The following is a 19,786-nucleotide window of genomic DNA, read 5'->3' on the forward strand; positions in this document are numbered from 1 at the left end:
GTTTTAGGAGAAGCTGAGGCTCTTCCGCATTCAGATGGATGCTTCACTGAACTCTGTGCTGCAGATGTATCCTGGATTGGCGATACAGTTTTTGGATCAATCATTGATGCTGAGTGAACATCAACAAGTTTCCCCATGTTTTCGTTGTTTTCAGTGTGTGGTACATCTGAAGATAATGCATTTCCTGAATAATAACATCCAAATTTTTAAATGAAAATTGCAACAAATATATTTACTATTTTAGACCAAGTTCAAATTACCTTCCCCACCAGAAGGTGATTGAACACGGGACTTCTTTTGAACGGGAGGGAGTTTTCGATCAAGTTTTCTCTTGTTGACAGATGAAATCTTATGTTCAGAAGTTTTATGTTGAAGCATTGGCTGTACTGTGTTATTCACTACCAGGGGCCCTTGCATCATATGGCCTGCAAGTAACATTAGGAAACATTCTCATTCATCTTCTCAAAACAGGTAACTACCTGTATGAACATATTACACCCTTGTGGTTAATGGTTAATGCTTGTGTTGGGATGACTTGAATCAAGTCTTCAATCTGTGTCTGTCTTTGTTCCATTATGGGCTTTCTGTTTCTGGGCCTTGTTGTTTTCTCTGGGTCCAGTAAAACTGTTTTGGTAGTGTATATATATACACCCCTATACATGTAAAGAAAGTAGTGATAACTTTCTGGTAGCCCTAATAACATTCTGTTTTTCTCCCCAAATCGTGTGTGCGTTTTTCTTGTTTTGCGCAGAGGTGTCGTAGATCCAAAGCAGTAAGTAAGCAGATTCATAAAACTGCGGTATCGGAGCTTTTGGATTTCAGTACTAGAATTTGGATCTCACAACAAGATGTCTGCGCTGAACATCAAGATCGACAAGTTCACCGGTAGAAATAGTTTCAGTCTGTGGCAGATCAAGATGCGAGCTTTGCTGAAACAACAAGGCACTCGTGGAGTCCGTTGATGAAGGCGAAATCAGGACTACTGTTGATCGCAGTCTATGTGTATGGAGGAAAAGGCTCACTCGACAATCATCGTCGTGCCTAGCGAGATGATGTCATCACGAGGATCGCCGATGAAGAGCTGCCGCAGGGTTGTGGGTTAAACTTGAAAGTCTCTATGTGACGAAGTCTTTAACCAACAAGTTGCTCTTGAAGCAACATCTCGTTCGATCTGCGTGTCATGCGGAAGGTACTCTCTCCGAGAACATTTTAGATCAATTAAATCGATTCTTCTTGACTTCAGTAATATTGATGTTAAAATTGAGGATGAGGATCTTTGCGTTGATTTTGTTAGTGTCTCTACCTTTGTCGTATGAGAATTTTTGTTCAGTCTTTTTTATTGCCTGAAAAGATCTCGTGACTCTAGAAGAGTAAGATCGACGCTCTGCATACTAGAGAGCTGCGCCATAAAGGCGGTGGAAATATTCTGGATAGTCGATGTCTCTGGACTAGTTGTCAGTAGTAGTAAAGGAAAGTTTGGGAAAAAGAAGTCTGAAAGCAAGAAGCAGTTCCCTAAAGGTCCCAAGTCAGATGATGTCTGTAACTACTGCAAGGAAAAGGGTCACTGGAAATCTGATTGTCCCAAGAAGAAGAAGCAGCAAGAAAAACAGCGAGAGCTTGACCTCGATTCGTGAGAAGAGGAAGCAATACAACTCGAGGGAAGATCTGCTCGATTGCAAATGAATCAACACATCACTCGATGTGTGGGTTCTGACTTTCTGGGGCATCCTATCACATATGTCCAAAGCAGGGAATGGTTTTACAACATATGAGCGTATAGATGGTGGAAATGTCTTGATGGCTAATAGTTCTGTTTGCAAGGCTGTTGGGATTGGTTCTATTAAGATCGGGCGCATCTTTCGGGAAAAAAATTGCTACCTCGAACCAAGTCGGGGCACGTTCCACACATGACGAAGAATCTGATATCACTTAGTGTACTAGACAGTAAGGGTTTCAGTTTCAGAGGAGAAGGTGGAGAAATTGTGCATCGAGTAAGGTTCATCGAGTAGTTCTCAAAGGAGCTAAGCATGGTACCCTGTATATTTTACAAGGTTCTACGCTAACTGAGTTACTGCTAGCCGCTAATGTTGCATCCTCACGAAGATCGCGAGTCCGATGTGACCAAGCTATGGCATTTTAGGCTTGGTCATATGAGTGAAAAGGGAATGCAGATTCTGTCAAAACGTAATCTTCTTGAAGGCCACAAGGTCACAAGTCTTGGACTTTGTGAACATTGTGTTTTCGGTAAGTGCATCGCAAGAAGTTTGGGGAAAGCAATTCATGGGACAAAGGGAACACTTGATTATATTCACTCGATCGCTGGGGTCCTTCACGAGTTGAATCTTTGGGAGGTCAGTCGGTTCTTCTTATCCATGATTGATGATTATTCAAGGATGACTTGGGTAATCGTTATGAAGGAAAAGGGTGAAGTTTTCAAGAATTTCAAACAGTGGAAGGCTTTAGTGGAAAATCAAACAGGAAAGAAGATCAAAAGGCTGAGAACTGATAATGGTCTGGAATTCTGTTCAAAGGAGTTTGATGAGTTCTGCAAAGATGAAGGAATTGCTCGGCATCACACAGTTCGAGATACACCACAACAAAATGGTGTAGCAGAACGTATGAATAAAACACTTCTGGAAAGAGCACGATGTATGCTTTTCAATGCTGGTTTGCCAAGGAGATTCTGGGCGGAAGCAGTAAGCACAGCTTGTTTCCTAATCAATCGCGCACCTCATACAGGTATAGACTGTAAGATACCTTATGAAGTGTGGTCTGGTATGTCTCCTAATTACTCAAGCTTGAAGGCTTTTGGCTGCATTGCGTACTATCATGTTAGTGAAGGCAAGTTAGAGCCAAGGGCTAAAAAGGGAGTATTTCTGGGATATGGAGTTGGGGTTAAAGGGTATAGAATTTGGTCACCCTCAGAAAAAAGAGTTATACTTAGTAGAAGTGTAATTTTTGATGAAAATTCTATACTAAACCCTCTCGTGAAAGACCGTTGTTGAACAAGATATAAGTATTGATAAACAGGTGGAGTTACAAGTCACTCAAAGTGGTTTTGAATCACAGCAGAAATTTGACAATCATCAACAACTATCTTTTGAAGCTGAACCTGCTGCAGAAATAGATGATCCAGAATATACTTCACTTGAAAGTCTTGCACCTATCTCTCATACTCGCGAGAGAAACTCAACAACATGGTATTGCTTATGATCGTACAAGGAGGTGGGGGAGTTCAACCTCCCGAGTGGGTATCGAGATTGTGTAAGCTATGCTTTTCAAGTTCTTTCGAGGAGGTGGTCTGTTCTGAGCCCTCCACCTACAAAGAAGCTGTTTCAGGTAGTGAGTCAGCTCATTGGCTTGCTGCAATGAGTGAAGAAATAGAATCATTACACAAGAACTCGCACTTGGGGAATTGGTCAAACAACCACCGAGAGAAAGATTGTGACTTGCAAATGGGTTTTTAAAAAGGAAGGAAGGAACTCTTCCATCCGAGGGCATCAAGTATAAAAGCACGTGTTGTTGCTAGAGGGTTCACTCAAAGAGAAGGAGTAGACTACACTGAGATTTTCTCACCAGTGGTTAGACACACCTCTATTAGGGTGCTACTAGCAATGGTTGCACATCAGGACTTAGAACTTGAGCAACTAGACGTGAAGACAGCCTTTTCTACATGGAGAGTTAGAAGAAGAGATTTATATGACTCAGCCAGAAGGATTCTATACTCTGGGAAAAGAAGATCATGTATGCAAGTTGAAGAAGTCCTTGTATGGATTAAAAGCAATCTCCAAGGCAATGGTATAAAAAGGTTTGATGAGTTACATGATTGAGCATGGTTACAAAGCGAAGTCAATATGATTGTTGTGTATATCATAAGAAGCTTGAAGGTGGTTCAATGATTTACTTGATTCTGTATGTAGATGATATGCTCATAGCTGCGAGGAACAAGGCTGATATACAGAAGTTGAAAAGTCTTCTTAGTGCAGAGTTTGAGATGAAAGACTTGGGTGTAGCACACAAAAATTCGGGAATGGAGATTTTTCGGGGATAGAGATCGGGAAGAAGCTTTTCTTATCACGGAAGAGATATATTGAGAAGATATTATCCGATTTGGCATGTCTACAGCAAAGCCTTTGAATACTCCAAGTGCAGTAAATGCCCAACTATCTGTTACGTTAGCACCTCAGTCAAAAGCAGAAATAGAATATATGGCTAAAGTTCCATATTCTAGTGCAGTGGGCAGTCTGATGTATGCCATGGTCTGCACTAGACCTGATCTGGCACAAGCAGTCAGTGTTGTTAGCAGATTTATGGCTAATCCTGGGAAGGAACACTGGTTGGCAGTAAAGCGAATTTTTCGTTATCTAAGAGGTACATCTGATGTTGGTCTCATATATGGAGGTGACAAAAGTATGCGGTTGCGGGGGTATTCGATTCCCGATTATCTTTGGAGATGTTGATAGTAGGAGATCAATGATCGGTTATGTTTTCACTCTTGGGCAATCGGTGAGTCGGGTTGGAAAGCAACTCTACAACCTACAGTGACTCTGTCTACCACCGAAGCAGAGTATATGGCACTAACAGAGGCTGCTAAAGAGGGAATTTGGCTAAAGGGATTAGTTGGAGATCTTGGTCTACATCAGGAGCATGCTAATATATATTGTGACAGTCTCAGTGCAATATGTTTAGCCAAGGATCAAGTCCACCATGACAAAACAAAACACATTGATGTCCGATATCACTTCTTGAGATCTGAAACAAGGATTAAAGTGAAGAAGATTGGCACGGCTGACAACCCTGCTGATATGTTTACTAAGGCAGTTCCTCATAGTAAATTCAAGCATTGTTTGGATTTACTAAATGTTCTGAGTTTCTGATAGACCTTTTGGGCATTCTGTTGGTACTTAGGGATAATTCTGATGGTGAAAGAAGACTCTGAGTACATCTGGCACTTCATTAGTGCGTCTGTTACATCTGTTCTTGGAGAAGATTCAAGTCAAGGGGGAGATTGTTGGGATGACTTGAATCAAGTCTTCAATCTGTGTCTGTCTTTGTTCCATTATGGGCTTTCTGTTTCTGGGCCTTGTTGTTTTCTCTGGGTCCAGTAAAACTGTTTTGGTAGTGTATATATATACACCCCTATACATGTAAAGAAAGTAGTGATAACTTTCTGGTAGCCCTAATAACATTCTGTTTTTCTCCCCAAATCTGTGTGTGCGTTTTTCTTGTTTGCAGGCGAGGCTGTTGTAGATCCAGCAGAAGTAGAAGTAGCAGATTCATAGCTTGCCATTCCATTATGTTCTCTATGGTATGAACCTTTTAAACACTGACTTCTCATTCTAAGATAAGCCATAACTGGTGTAGCAATCATTGTCATTTATTGAAGATAGAGGATCCAACTATTAACTAGTGGAATGTCTTATATATGTTCCAGATTTGTGCAATTTAAGGAAGTAATTAAAGGTATGACTATGACCAAGATCAAGAATGAAGGTAAGCAGACAATCAACTTAAGCATCAACAACGAAGATGGCACTTCCTTGGAAACTAAAAACCTATTTCAACTAACCAATATCAATTAGAGAAGAATCTATAGGATCTGGGACGAATGCAATCATCAGAACTCTTCACTCCATCACTATTTGAAGAACTAGAACTTGGTAAAAGTGCCCTGAATGCTAGATTATACATGAAAAGAAAAATGTTCGCACTAATAATTTGACTGGAAAACATGATGGAGACGTCCTTGCATTGAAAATGAAATTTCAAACCATTGAAAAGACAACACTTGAGTTGCAGGCAATGAAGCAATCATATGAGGAAAGGCCAAAGTTTGAAAATTAGCCTTTCCCCCCCTGTCAAAACAACCCTTTCAGAACATCAATGCCCCAGATCATAGGCAGAAATTCATGTTTTCACAATATCTCATGGAGGCAAATCAGCAAACAATTCAATTACACCAAAAGAGAAGTGAAAACAGAACACTTTGTAAACTGTGGCTTGAGAAATTAAGCATATAAATTCAAGCATACAAGTACCTGAAGGAGATCCAGCACTGTAGTTTGGCGCAGGAAAGAACGGGCCCGTCGATATGGCCATGACATTAGGAAGAAGAGGCGGCGATGATGGAAGAGACGTACTCACCGCCCCGGCCGAATAGTAAACTCTCATCACATCTTGTATACCTCGCAGTGCCATCTCCAACCTCCGTTTCTCCTGATCTACCATTAACCTCTGCTCCTTCAAACTTATATACTCATCCAATATATCACCCAATCCCATCAAACCCTTGGGCGCCTGCGCCAATTCCATCAATCGAATCAAACCCAATAGTAAGAAAAAAAGACTAAAAATTCAAGGAAAAACCGGTGCAATAAGATACCTCTTTTCCTAGGGTTTTGGAGAAGAGATCGGCAGCTTCGGATTTAAAAGCGGAGAGGGTGTTGGTGTAGTTATTGTCCGTGAGGTAGCGGCCGACGATGAAGGCGATCTGCACTGGAGTCACCTTCCCCTTCCCCAAATTGCCTCTTTTCTCGGCCTGGTTCCTCTTCCCCATGATCTCCTTCCCAGAAGCACGAGATCGAAGCCAATGAAGGATATGATCTCATCTGAGAACCATAAAAGAAGAGGGGAGGGAAAAAGAAAGCGAGATCGAGAACGAGGGGGGGAAAAAAAGGCGGGAGTTTTCGCTCGAGTTATTTTAGACGAGAAACTATAAAAACTAGCGGGAAGCCTTGACCGCCTCTTGAAACGGACGGACAGGATGAGCTAGTACACACATCTCGAGGCATATGTCTCTCATATCAGATTGGACGGTTACGATCGGCCCGCGGACGGATAATCTCTGAACGAACTCGAGGATCAGATAGGCAGCAAAGGAGATGCTCCAACTCCAAGTGCTGCAATGGCGGCCTTCTCTACTGCCATCTCCCCGCGCATCCATCTCCTTCCGCACAGCGACGCGCTGCATCTCCGTGGCGTCATTACCACTGGAAACCTCGGCGGGCAGCGGTGGCGGTGAGCTGACGGCGAGGGAGAGGAGAAAACTGAGGAATGAGAGGAGGGATCGGAGTTCTAATTGGAGGGAGGAGGTGGAGGAGCGGCTTATCAAGAAGCCCAAGAAGGGTAAATCATCGACGTCTGAGGGTCTTAACCTGGATAAACTCGCCCTTTTGGGTCCGCAATGGTGGATTGTTCGGGTTGCTCGTACCAATGCCCACGAGACCGCGGAGCGAATCTCTCGTGCTCTTGTGAGGAATTTCCCCGGAGTCGCCTTCAAGGTACCCTTTTTCCCATGAAATTTAGCAAATCTCTGAGTGTGTTGTTGTAAGCTTTTGATTACTTCTTGAGGCTTAATTTGTTTTGATAAGGTTGCATACTGATGAATTACTTCGGTTTGAAAAACAAAACACTCGCATTTCTCATGCTATTATAGGTTGTGAAGTTCGCTAGTGTAACTTATTGATTAGAGTTGCATCGTTTGACGTCCGAATTGTGGATTTGATATGGTTTATATCTTAAGTCATTGGTAAATAAATATATTTGATTAGGCTCAGAGAAACTTCTTGTGGTTTTTCACTACTACTGATTCTGTTAGAATTTGTGTTTAATAACCTATTGTAATCTTCTGGTAAAGGATTATAGATTTACTCATAATGTTATTGTTTTGGCTACCAAAATACATAACAAATCGGAGGAACTTAAATGATTTCTGAACCCAGTCTTTTGGAATGTCAACAGGTTTATTATCCCACTGTCCGAGAGCAAAGAGTATTAAAGAATGGTTCTTGCACTACAAAATTGAAACCTATCTGTCCAGGTTGTATCTTCCTACATTGTGTGCTGAATAAGGAGATACATGATTGTATCAGAGAATGCGATGCAGTGGGAGGCTTTCTTGGATTTCAAGTTGGGAACAAGTATGTGCTCCACAAATTTTGCCATATTTTCTCCACTTTCAGATTTTCCTATTTGCAGATGGTATAGTTTATGCTGGAATAACTTTTTCACAGTTTGTTTGCAATTTCATAATCAGGCTCTTTAATATTGCTGTGGAGACCCATATGGTTGATGAATCAAGCAGAAGTGCTGAATCTCCCTTTAGCTGGCATATAACAACTAACTCAAAGTTTATAAATATGGATAGTGTTGACATGTATTCCAAAAGATATTCTGAACATTGAAATATTAATCTGGCTTTTTTATCTCCTTGATATTCAACCTGTTCTTAAAGTGTTGAAGGCCCTTCTATATCTTACATGCTATCCTGATTCATATATTCATTATTTTCAAGCTACCTACTAGCTTCTTATACCATTGCAGTAAGCGGAAGATCAACCGACCGAAACCTGTGGGAATCAATGACATGGAAGCGATATTCCAACAAGTAAGAGAAGAACAAGAAAATGCCGACCAGGCATTTGTAGAATTACAGAAAGCCCATAACAAGGGTCCTGCTATAGATTCTAGGGAGGATTTAAACTCCCCCTCTTCTAAGGTTTCAAGAAATTCCAGAAAAGGTGTGAAGTCCATTGATCTGTTAGTGGATGATAGCAACAGGCTTCTTACTCCGGGTGCAAGCATTTGTGTCTTGTCTGGGCCTTTTGCGGAGTTCACTGGCTATCTTAAGAAGCTAAATCGTAAAAATGGAAAGGTAACCCATGGATATAGTAATTATATCTTGACAAACTAGAACTACCACTTTTTTTATAGTTGAATACTTGAATAGCTGACCTTTTAGAACTGCTAATGTGGTAAAAGATTATCCACTTTTTTTCCCTGAATAATATGGGAGTGATTCTTTTTGGCAGGCCACTGTAGGATTTATGTTGTTTGGCAAAGAGAGCACATTGGAGGTTGAAATTGATCAAATTGTTGTGGAGACGTCATGATGGTAAGACGACCAAATAATCTTGGTCTCATATGTGGATACTTTTCCACATCCCATCTTCAAATCTCACATTCTAAATTTCTTTGTTCACATGCATTTGCTTGGTTTAGGTTAAGGTTACATGAAGAGTTCATCCACAGTTGATTTACTGACTCCGTGATTAGTTAGATCTATTCTGATGGTGGTGATTTGATAATTATATTGAAGTACACTGATCTATTTGTTACTTGGAACAGTTCAGTCACTAGTTTGGCCGTGGTGTTCGGTTAACTTCCCTTGCTATCATCTTTATATTGTGCTTAGAGTGTCTCTGACAGCAGTTGAGCTTTTGAATGGGATTGACTGACAGCAGTTCATAGCCCAGTCTTTGAAGTGAGCAACATATTTATAGCTCGAAGATCACTATGCTGGAGACCCTTTTTCCAATCAGTGAGTCTTTTTTATCATCTTTTGGAGGAATATATCCTAAATGTTCTTTCACAAGAATTTATAATTTCAATCTTGGTTAGTTTATCTGTCCAATGCTGTTTCTTTGTGGATGTATTACTAAACATTATTGTTTAGTATTATAATTTTGATCCTAGTTTGCTTATTTGTCCAATGCTTTTGCTTTATGGATGAAATACAATAACATTATTATCTAGTAAAACATTTATCTGCCATATCGTATTCGTTTTCAATGAAAGCGACAACAAATAGCCCATTAAGGTTAGTTGATTGATCTAAGCAAGATAATGTTAGGGTATTAAGACTACATAGCACGTAGAAGATTACCTGCAGAATAATGCAGTGGTTCTTGTCTATGTTTTTGGCTAGGTGGAAGTCTATAGTCATAATGTATGCAACTTATTATGTTTTCTTCTTTCTCAAACTCTAGATTGGAAGACTAAAAATATCTTTTGGGCAATGTTTCTTCTTTATGTTTTCTGCTAGGTGGAAAGTTCGTAATCATAATGTATACAACTAATTATGTTTGCTTCTCTCAAACTCTAGATTGGAATAATAAAATGTCACAGGTTCCAGCATACAGGAAAGGTGATCCTCTGTGCGCCACGAAGCTATCAATTCTACATTCTAGAAGACAAACTCTGTATGTGAGCTCAATAGCTAAATTATTAAAAGAATTGAAAATTATGTGAGGTGTTGCTTCACATATTTGCACCCAATTTTAACTGTGTTTGCGAGTCTGTATGTTGCCTCTTCAGTTATTATTATTATTATTATTATTTGGTCTAGCTACGAATGAACTATTGATTAAATAATTTGTTATCGGTTACTGAAAATAAATGAATAAAAATGAATAGAGAAAAATGTATCTTTAGGTTGTAAAATATAATTAATTACCATTTACAGATTGCTTTTTTTTTTTCCTTGTTTTCGTCTATTTTTTTAATAAAAATGTCTTGTATCGTCTTAGTGTGGTGTTGTGTTTGTATTTATTTATTTATTTATATATATTGTCAACCTACTGCAGTGCACCGGTATACTGCTCAATCTAACAGATGCTTTCAAGCTCTTCTTTTTTTCAGCCTTATCATTAATTACACTGATATAACAGAATATTATCAGAAACGGAGATAAGATTGGCTGCATATTCCTTTTTCATTGGCCACATTTATAACATCACACTGATATAAAGAATATTATTAGAAACATAGATAAAAATTCCAAGATTTAAGTCAGTAGAGTTGGGTTGGGCATCATTCCGATTGCTCGAGAATGTTGCAGAAACTCTGTATAGAAAAGAAAAAAAAAATAGAAACATTTTAAAAATAAAAAAAGAAAACAAAAAAGAAACATGTAGAACATCATGGAGAGCGCCAGAGGGTGCTAGAGCCAACCACCAACCAGAGGATCCGAGAACTCTCAGGAAGCCACTTCGAAGTCTCTCTCAAAGCCTATAAATAAGAACCTCACCATCTCCACTTGACAATCAGTTCTCATCTCAAGCGTTGTTCGATAGCACGCACTCTCTTTGTCATCAACTTCAGGTCTCCCTTTCAAGTAAACACCGAGTATGTCGATCATCAGGAGGAGCAGCGTCTTCGATCCCTTCTCCCTCGACCTCTGGGACCCCTTCGATAGCTTCCAGGGTCTCTTCAACAATGCCCTCTCTGTGCCGCGCTCCAACTTCGCCAGTGACACTGCAGCCATCGCCAACACCCGCATTGACTGGAAGGAAACGCCGGAGGCTCACGTCTTCAAGGCTGACCTTCCCGGTGTCAAGAAGGAAGAAGTGAAGGTGGAGGTGGAGGACGGCAGGGTGCTCAAGATCAGCGGCGAGAGATCCAAAGAGCACGAGGAGAAGAACGACAAGTGGCACCGCGTGGAGAGGAGCAGTGGTAAGTTCCTCAGGAGTTTCAGGCTGCCTGAGAATGCCAAGGTGGATCAAGTGAAGGCTAGCATTGAAGATGGTGTGCTCACTGTCACTGTGCCCAAAGAGGAGATCAAGAAGCCTGAGGTCAAGGCCATTGACATCTCTGGTTAATTAATGTAACAAGAGAAAGCTTCAAAACTACTCTCGTATGGTGTGTCCTTGCTTTGTGTTTTGAGGATGATGTAGTCGTTAAGTTAATTGTGTCTTTGTGTGCTTGCTTGTCTTTTGTCTTTAAGACTTGGTCTATGCTTTGTGTATGTTGAATATTATCCTATCCTCCATGAATAATAATAAATAAAGATTTGAGCTTTCTTTAAATTAGTTTGCAAATAAAACCTTTCCCCTTTGTTCCACTAAACAAGAACTTGACAAGATGCATAACAGTTTTGTTAATTGGAAAAATATGCTGAGAAGTGAGTCATAAATAAAGATCAAGTCTATTGAAATTACCAACTTGAAAGTTAAAAACCGAAGTCACAGAAACCTCATAAATATAATGTAAAAAACACAGCAACAAAGAGAGGCTAATGAAGAGCTTCTTCAGATGCTGGAGTGGTGGTTTGTGTAGGCATGGAAGGAGAGTTGATGTTCTTCATAGATTCTGTCAAGTACTTCCATCCAGGTTTATTAACACCACTCATTTTCACCGGAGCATCTCCAATTTTTGAACCTGCAAAAACGAATATTACTGTAGATCACTTGCGCAATACCGTATATGCAGTAGCATTGTGTCAATCTTTTCTTTCTAATGGGTACTATATATTCAATGTCCCTTAAAAAAAAAAATGTATTCCTTTCCTTCCAAGGAATGCCTAAAAAAATAAATGACGGTAAATGATTGAAAAAATGCAACTATAAATTCATGGAAAATAAACCAAGTAAATAACCATTTTCTTCCCCCTTTGCAGCTTTTTATCTCTGGGATACAAACACATTCGATGAAGAAAACAAGTTGAGGGCTTACCGGCCTTGTACCTAATCCCCCACGCTTTGCCGTGACGACCATCCTATAATTAATTATTCATTGAAACAAATGATACAAATTTGATGATGAAATTAAAGGAAACAAACAGAAAGAGGGAAGCAAACCTTGTAGAGATTGATCTTGGTGAGTTCGTAGGAGACGTCTCTCCAGTGAGACTTGGCCAATTTGTACCCTAATCCCCAGTTTGGCAGGAACTGCGCCACCTCAAAGAGGTTTTTCTTCTTCCTCCGCTTTGACTTCTCCGGATCTGCCCCGACGGCGTCCGGCGCTGTGGTGCTCGCAAAAGCCCTAACTGGTGACCTGATTAGGCCGAAGGAGTTCCGTGAGAGCACGATCATACCTGCGCCTGCCGCCGCCGCCGCAGCACTGCTTTTCGCCAACACGCCCATTGAGAATGTGTAGTATAAGTATAGTACCCCACCCCACTCCACCCTTCCTCTTCGCGCACCGCATCGGGGAGAGAGAGAGTATAAGAAGAAAGTACAAGGCGGGACTAATGGATTCGGGCATACTACTAGAGTGAATCCGATAATTTTCCATCCAATATGAGAGAATGGTAATCTCAAAGCTCCACACAACCAACCAATTGTTTGAATTAACAGAAAAATCATATTTTTAAGAGTTCATCTTTGTTTAAATAAAATGTTTAAGAGTTTCTTGTTTAATAAATTAGTGAACTTTTTCAATTGATGGCAAACTTAGAATTGAGAGTTTCTTGTTTAATGAACCATCTCATTGAGGAATCTCATTTTTTTTTTATTAAATTATCTAAAGCAACAAGAGACCAACAAGAGACTGAAAAACAATAGAAGAAGGAAATATTAGATCGCTAGAAGGAAAAATTATCATATTAATCCTGCCATATATAATGGGAAATTAAAAACAAAAAGAACAATAGAAGAAGGCAAAAACATGACTAAAAAACAATTGAAGACATGGGGAGTTGATGTTGCTGGCAGCAACAAGGGCAGTTGCATTTCACTACTACTTCACTGGGGCTTTTTGCAATCACACCTCCTGGCCCTCTTCTTCTTCTTCTTCTTCTTCATAATCTAATTCCTCATCAGCGGTTGCGTCCTGGTATTGTTGATACTCAGAGACCAAGTCATTCATGTTACTCTCTGCCTCTGTGAATTCCATCTCATCCATTCCTTCACCCGTGTACCAATGCAAGAAGGCCTTCCTCCTGAACATAGCCGTGAATTGCTCGCTCACCCTTCTGAACATTTCCTGAATCGAAGTGGAGTTCCCGATGAAGGTTGCTGCCATCTTCAGTCCCGTCGGTGGGATATCACATACGGTGGACTTCACATTGTTGGGGATCCACTCAACGAAGTAGGACGAGTTCTTGTTCTGCACGTTGATCATCTGCTCGTCCACTTCCTTGGTGCTCATCTTGCCACGGAACATGGCGGAGGCTGTCAGGTAACGCCCGTGCCTGGGATCGGCGGCGCACATCATGTTCTTGGCGTCCCACATCTGTTGAGTGAGCTCAGGGACGGTGAGGGCGCTGTACTGTTGGGATCCACGGGATGTCAACGGGGCGAAGCCGACCATGAAGAAATGGAGGCGGGGGAAAGGGATCAGGTTCACGGCGAGCTTTCGTAGGTCGGAGTTAAGCTGTCCTGGAAATCTCAGGCAACATGTCACTCCGGACATGGTGGCGGAGATCAGATGGTTCAGGTCCCCAACTGTTCATCATTTCAACAATAGTTAAAGACACCATCAAGAGAAAGAGGAAGAAAAGCAGAGAGGAAAGAGGCTTACAGCTTGGTGTGGTGAGCTTGAGGGTTCGGAAACAGATGTCATAGAGAGCCTCGTTGTCAAGGACCATGCATTCGTCCGCGTTCTCGACGAGTTGGTGGACGGATAGCGTCGCGTTGTAAGGTTCAACAACAGTGTCAGAGACTTTAGGGGAGGGGAAGACGGAGAAGGTGAGCATCATCCGATCAGGGTACTCTTCCCTGATCTTCGATATGAGAAGGGTTCCCATCCCCGATCCAGTCCCACCTCCAAGCGAATGACAAACCTGAAATCCTGTAGAACAATCACCACAAAATCAGACACCATATAGTGATTTCTAACAATCATCAAAATAAATTTCATTGATAGACAATCACATTGATTACCGCTTACCTTGCAAACAATCACAGTTCTCCGCTTCCTTTCGAACAACATCGAGCACCGAGTCGATCAACTCAGCGCCCTCGGTGTAGTGGCCCTTGGCCCAATTGTTTCCAGCACCAGATTGGCCGAAGACGAAGTTATCAGGACGGAAGATCTGGCCGTAGGGCCCGGAGCGGATGCTGTCCATGGTTCCGGGCTCCAGATCCATAAGAACGGCACGGGGAACGAAACGCCCGCAGCTGGCCTCGTTGTAGTAGACATTGACCCTCTCAAGCTGGAGATCGGTGTCACCCTTGTACCTGCCGGTGGAGTCGATGCCATGCTCGGCGCACACTACTTCCCAGAACTTGGCACCAATCTGGTTGCCGCATTGGCCTCCCTGCACATGAAGGATTTCCCTCATTCTCTTCGATTTCTCGGTCTGATGCTTTCTCTGGAAAGGACGAGAGAGAGAGAGAGAGAGAGTGTGTGTGTGTGTGTGTGTGTGTGTGTCTGTGTGGTGGATAGAGAGAGATCAAGAGAGGAGGAGGCCCGCAGGGTAGATATAGGATCATGGTGTTTAACGGCTAGTTTACTCTCTATTCATTTGAAATGAACGGTTTAGGCGGAGCCGCGGCTCAGAATAGCAATAACGGATAGTTGGGAGAACGATGAGGTGGCATCGCTTACCAATTTCGAATTTCGAATCTCTAAATTAGCTGGATGCCAGTGGAAGCAACGTGTCACTCACACCGGATTGGGTTTGAGTTTTAAATATTAAATTTACACATGACTAATGTGCATGTGCTTGCTTTTTTTTCTTTTTTCAAATTTCAAATCTTTCTGTCAGTAGTACCGACTACCGACCCATTTGCGTCGCTCGCAATGGGAAAGAAACCATGTAAAGAGACGGAAATACTGAATTTGTGTTCTTAACTACAGGCGTCGGCCCACCAGAATTGAAACATACCATCTCAAAATCTCAGCATACTTACTATAATTCTTAAAAATTAAAACTACAGCTTATATGGAATATAACCAAAAAAAAAATGGGAGGCAAGAAATTTATACACATCATGATGTTTACATGCTCTCATTCATTATAAATACTGAAAATCTATAACAATGGTACAGTTTATGTCACCAGTGCAAATCATGATGTTTTAATTGGGATCTCCTCAATTTAAAAAATTCAGACACAGTTATGCGATGGACTCCACAAACCACAAAATAAAACATTTGTCATAAAATGGGGGTCAGTCCCTTCCCGAGTTAGTTACACACACTGCTCCGATGCAAGTTTTTGTCACATAACTGAGAAGTCATTCTTATTCAATGCCAATTGCCAAGCAATGAAGCCCAAAAGACATACAAACATCACCATATCATAATAGCATGGTTCGTTGTTGTCTTCCTGAGTTCCTCCTATCATCTAAACTCTTCTTCAGTACAGATGCTTTTTTGGTAGGACCAAAGCTTAAGTTAAAACCTGTGAGTGTAAGATAGTTTAAGAAAAAAAAATTAAAAAACAAAAACAAATTGGTCCCAGTGAAGGTATAGATTACATAAACAAGTAATTTCAAATTTAAATTTTTGCGTATGCCATACCTCTTAAAAAGAGATACATCTGTTGAATAGCTCTTAAATACTATGTTATGGCTCACACAAAAAGAAAAAAAAAAAAATGAAATAGGGCCTCACCAAAGCTGAAATTCATGGAGTACAAACTGGGAAATAACTATGCTTTGAAAACGATATCCATCAATGGTGAACAATTATAGTACTCAGTATCGTAGAAAAAAAATGGCTAATTTTATGTAGCAGGTCTCAGTGAGGCCTTTTTTTTTAATGTTATATTTTTTAAAATTATTTATTGTTTTTGGTTTTTATTTACCAAAATGCGCACAATTCTTAGAAATTGATACATTCAATGGCTTTTTAAAAAACGGTAAGAAGACATGGGAATTATAAGTGTGATAAGTGGTGATATTTAAATAGAGTTTTAATAAAAAGCTTGAATTAGAAAAGTTTTAAAAACCAAAATGTAAAAATTCTATATAAACCAAAGAAATAAATAAACCGTGTTTATAAAATAAAAAAAATAAAAAAATAAAAACAGTAAGAACTTAAACTTTTTTCAAAATAACCACCGAGTATAATACATACCGATTTAAAAGGCATTATACACACTTTGGTAAATAAAAACCAAAGTGGGCATACTGGTAAACAATTTTAAATAATATAATATTAAAAAAAAAAACACCTCAAAGTGAACACAAACTATCTTCAATGCCTTAATTTATAAGGATTTACAGAATAATATCGCAGATTTGTTATCACATCATAGACCCAAAGTAAAATAAAGATGAGCAAGGAACTGAACCTTGTTACAGATTTGCAAGGAAACAAAATGATACAAATGGATGATGAACAATATTTCAATATTGCAAGAGAACTATTATTATTCCTTGTAGGAGGTCTCAGTGAACACAATTATCTTCAATTCCTTTAAGGATTTACAGAAAGATAACGCAGATTTATCATCACATCATTGACCCCCATATAGAAAAAAAAAAACCCAATCAAAAGAACCTATAAGCATGTAAGATGAACATTATTATAGCTTAGCAAGATACCAAGACTAAGCCAACAGAGTTATCTCTATCCCTCCAGGGTATATACAGCAAGAAAGATAAAGCAGAACAACAATATTGATGCCGATGAACAAGCATCAATAGAAACACGATGATATCATCCGACAGCAGTAATCAAATATACCCGCAGTTCTGCAAGGTGATTACTGATAAAGAGAAAATATAATACCGTATATTACTATGTTTCTATCTATGTGTGAATAGATATACAGACATACAAACATATATATATATATACATATAATATATAATAAGGCATCTCAGTCTACTAATTCCCCAAGAATTTCATCACTGGCAATCAAAGAGCAAGGATAACAAAAGAAGTGTATTCATCATCGATGCCATCTTCATCAGTTGGAATAGAAAAACACGAAGTATAACAGAAAGTTTAGAAAATAAAATAAAAACAGGTAAACGTATCAGCACAAATCTGAGGAACTTGAGGCAAAAAACAATAGATTGAGACACTTGACAGATATGTGAAACGTACAACAAACAAACAAACGATCAAATGCAGCAAAGCCAGAGGTGAGAATAAACCATTCTTTCAACATCCATTTAAATAGGAGCGTTGGGGTTTTTTCTCAAATATAAGCTCTGCTTAGGCAAAACATGTAGGAAGGTTTCCAAACCATGATTAGACACTGCCTTTACTGATCGTTTGAATAAGTATGGCAACAAGAAGGAAGAAAAAGCGCATAACAAAACTAAACAGGAAAAATCTCAGGCCAAGCAAAAGAGATCGACATTAACAATTCAACAAAGTAAAGCACTGAAACATGAGGATCTATATATATATATATAGCTTAAACCCATAAAAATAGATTATCTTGCATGGAGAATCAATGGATAGGTAAGTGAAGAATCAAACCCTAGACCAGGAGGAAGGAGATGCACATGAGGCGGCGGAGCAGAGGACTGGTAAATGAGACGCGGATGCACCTTTATAGCCAGTCGCGTTCTTTTATATAAAGAGTGGTTGTGAGCGGGAGGATGGGAAATCGACGGCGAAGATCATCTCCAAAAAAAGAGGGTTCGGGTCGGGTTCAACTGACATCACCCGACCCAATATTGTGAGTGAACCCGCACCCGCACCCGCACCCCGAGGCTGAACCAAGAAGTTGCTGGAGGTGAAGAAGCTTGATCGAGAGGTGATGTCCATTGGCTGAGCTGATGTATACGTGTTATGGAGTGGGTGTGCAATGCGATTGAGTATTATGAACATGTCCCTCTGGTCTGCTGTGAGTTGGAGGAGTTCCAAGTTTGCCAGCGTTTTGTAACAGTATTTCTTGTGTGTGATTTGTATTTTAAATTATTTAACCGCTTTATTATTTCGTCGCATGGTTCAATTGATTTTTTTTTTAATTATTGTTTTTTTTTAAACTGTACCCTGCCGGTGCTGTTCATATATATATATATTTATATATATATATTAAAATAAATAAATAAATGACAAATTTATTATCCAATTTCGGTTCAATTGTCATCCAGGAGCAAAACATAAACCTAATATTGAAATTTAGCCACTCTAACAAACCATATATTATCCGTAGACTAGTCAACCTCTGTTACAGCATTACTTTGCATCCGAAGGGTGAAATCCAAGTACTCTCTCGAAGCTAATGAAGTTGGTCATGACCTCCGTGGAGCAACTGACTCCACAACTCACCCTGCAATGCCCTCCATTCATTCCTCTCATAACCACCTTAAACCACACAAGCATGGGGTGCGTACACTACCACCACCACCACCACCACCAGCAGCAGCAGCAGCAGTAAAAATTAAGATCAATGGGCATGGTGTTTGGAAAAATCACAGTGGAGACGCCCAACTACCAAGTCCTTCAAACATGCCCGGACTACGAGATCAGGAAGTACGCCCCATCAGTCATCGCCCAAGTCACCTACGACCCCTCCCAGCTGCGTGGTGACCGAGACGGTGGTTTCATGATCCTGGCCAAGTACATCGGTGCTGTTGGCGAGCCACACAACACCAAGCCTGAGAAAATCGCAATGACTGCTCCTGTGATCACCAAAAGTCCAGAGAAGATCGCCATGACCGCCCCCGTTGTAACCAACGGTGATGAGAGCACGAAGGTCACCATGCAGTTCGTGTTGCCCTCCAAATACACCAAAGCGGAGGAGGCGCCGAAGCCAACCGATGAGAGGGTTGTTATAAGGGAGGAAGGGGAGAGGAAATACGGAGTTGTGAAGTTCAGTGGAGTGGCTACTGATAAAGTGGTGAAGGAGAAGGTGGAGATGCTGAGAAGGAGCTTGGAGAGGGATGGGCACATAGTCGCTGGAGATTTCCTGCTTGCCAGGTATAATCCACCATGGACTCTGCCTCTTCTCAGGACCAATGAGGTCATGCTGCCTGTTGAATAATTAATATTTTTTTTTTTTGGTGGGGGGTTTAAAACTTTAAATGCATGTAATATTGGCAGTCTGTATTTTAATTTTACATAATTAATTTCCATGCATTAGATCATGGAAGACGCATGATATTAATTAAACAAAAATATGAAATTATTGATCTTAGAATCAAATCAGTAAATAGTCATCTTCCTTGATTTTGAGAAGTGCGTACGTGGAAAGGGGTAAAAATAATGAATTGTGAAAAAAAAAAGAACTACTCTAGCACTAAAACTAAGCTTTTCTACATCCTCTTCCAATTATCTACTCAAAAGATTATTGTTCTAACCTACCATGTGAAACTATGCTTTGTTTTCCACTCATGAATTTTTTTTTAAAAAAAAAAAAATCTATACATCCGCC

General features: G+C 40.2%; 6 protein-coding genes and 2 non-coding genes across 14 annotated transcripts in view; 3 read left to right on the forward strand and 5 right to left on the reverse strand.

The window, feature by feature from the left end:
- LOC120282949 overlaps positions 1-6,591 on the reverse strand; it is an 8,822-nt gene extending 2,231 nt beyond the window's left edge. The window contains exons 1-4 of the mRNA XM_039289781.1: positions 6,383-6,591; positions 6,039-6,297; positions 261-425; positions 15-184 (exon numbers count right to left, since the gene is read on the reverse strand). Coding sequence (XP_039145715.1) covers positions 15-184; positions 261-425; positions 6,039-6,297; positions 6,383-6,556 — 768 coding nt within the window. The 5' untranslated portion in view covers positions 6,557-6,591. The remainder of the gene's footprint in view (positions 1-14; positions 185-260; positions 426-6,038; positions 6,298-6,382) is intronic.
- Positions 6,592-6,848: 257 nt separating this feature from the next.
- On the forward strand, positions 6,849-10,149 carry LOC120282156. Of its 7 annotated transcripts, none has more exons than XR_005542903.1 (6): positions 6,849-7,280; positions 7,741-7,919; positions 8,323-8,653; positions 8,811-8,893; positions 9,001-9,319; positions 9,907-10,149. XR_005542903.1 is itself a non-coding variant. In XM_039288908.1 (5 exons), exons 1-4 carry the CDS (start codon positions 6,882-6,884, stop codon positions 8,889-8,891), a joined length of 990 nt encoding a protein of 329 aa, XP_039144842.1. In that variant the 5' UTR covers positions 6,849-6,881; the 3' UTR covers positions 8,892-8,893; positions 9,127-9,776. The 7 variants fall into 7 exon arrangements, 1 of the variants encoding a protein (XP_039144842.1); XR_005542902.1 differs by having other exon boundaries at positions 9,127-9,319; positions 9,907-10,148; XR_005542906.1 differs by having other exon boundaries at positions 9,127-9,319; positions 9,914-10,148.
- Positions 10,150-10,807: 658 nt separating this feature from the next.
- Positions 10,808-11,579, forward strand: LOC120282158 (16.9 kDa class I heat shock protein 1-like). The gene has a single exon (XM_039288912.1). It carries the CDS (start codon positions 10,908-10,910, stop codon positions 11,376-11,378), a length of 471 nt encoding a protein of 156 aa, XP_039144846.1. The 5' UTR covers positions 10,808-10,907; the 3' UTR covers positions 11,379-11,579.
- Positions 11,420-12,683, reverse strand: LOC120282157. The gene is made up of 3 exons (XM_039288911.1): positions 12,357-12,683; positions 12,232-12,274; positions 11,420-11,937 (listed from the first exon to the last, which is right to left on the reverse strand). Exons 1-3 carry the CDS (start codon positions 12,639-12,641, stop codon positions 11,792-11,794), a joined length of 474 nt encoding a protein of 157 aa, XP_039144845.1. The 5' UTR covers positions 12,642-12,683; the 3' UTR covers positions 11,420-11,791.
- Positions 12,684-13,073: 390 nt separating this feature from the next.
- On the reverse strand, positions 13,074-14,836 carry LOC120282055 (tubulin beta-8 chain). Its single transcript, XM_039288779.1, has 3 exons — positions 14,389-14,836; positions 14,020-14,289; positions 13,074-13,943 (listed from the first exon to the last, which is right to left on the reverse strand). The coding sequence occupies exons 1-3, from the start codon at positions 14,780-14,782 to the stop codon at positions 13,261-13,263; spliced, it is 1,347 nt and encodes a 448-aa protein (XP_039144713.1). The 5' UTR covers positions 14,783-14,836; the 3' UTR covers positions 13,074-13,260.
- A 1,994-nt stretch (positions 14,837-16,830) lies between these two features.
- On the reverse strand, positions 16,831-16,919 carry LOC120283200. Its single transcript, XR_005543195.1, has one exon. It is a non-coding gene; the product is annotated as a small nucleolar RNA snoR27 (small nucleolar RNA).
- Positions 16,920-17,265: 346 nt separating this feature from the next.
- LOC120283199 lies at positions 17,266-17,357 on the reverse strand. Its single transcript, XR_005543194.1, has one exon. It is a non-coding gene; the product is annotated as a small nucleolar RNA snoR26 (small nucleolar RNA).
- A 1,162-nt stretch (positions 17,358-18,519) lies between these two features.
- LOC120282536 (heme-binding-like protein At3g10130, chloroplastic) lies at positions 18,520-19,753 on the forward strand. The gene has a single exon (XM_039289363.1). It carries the CDS (start codon positions 18,803-18,805, stop codon positions 19,394-19,396), a length of 594 nt encoding a protein of 197 aa, XP_039145297.1. The 5' UTR covers positions 18,520-18,802; the 3' UTR covers positions 19,397-19,753.
- The last annotated feature ends 33 nt before the right edge of the window (positions 19,754-19,786 follow it).

The sequence above is a fragment of the Dioscorea cayenensis genome, chromosome 18, assembly GCF_009730915.1.
Source record: "Dioscorea cayenensis subsp. rotundata cultivar TDr96_F1 chromosome 18, TDr96_F1_v2_PseudoChromosome.rev07_lg8_w22 25.fasta, whole genome shotgun sequence".
Lineage (NCBI taxonomy): Eukaryota > Viridiplantae > Streptophyta > Magnoliopsida > Dioscoreales > Dioscoreaceae > Dioscorea > Dioscorea cayenensis.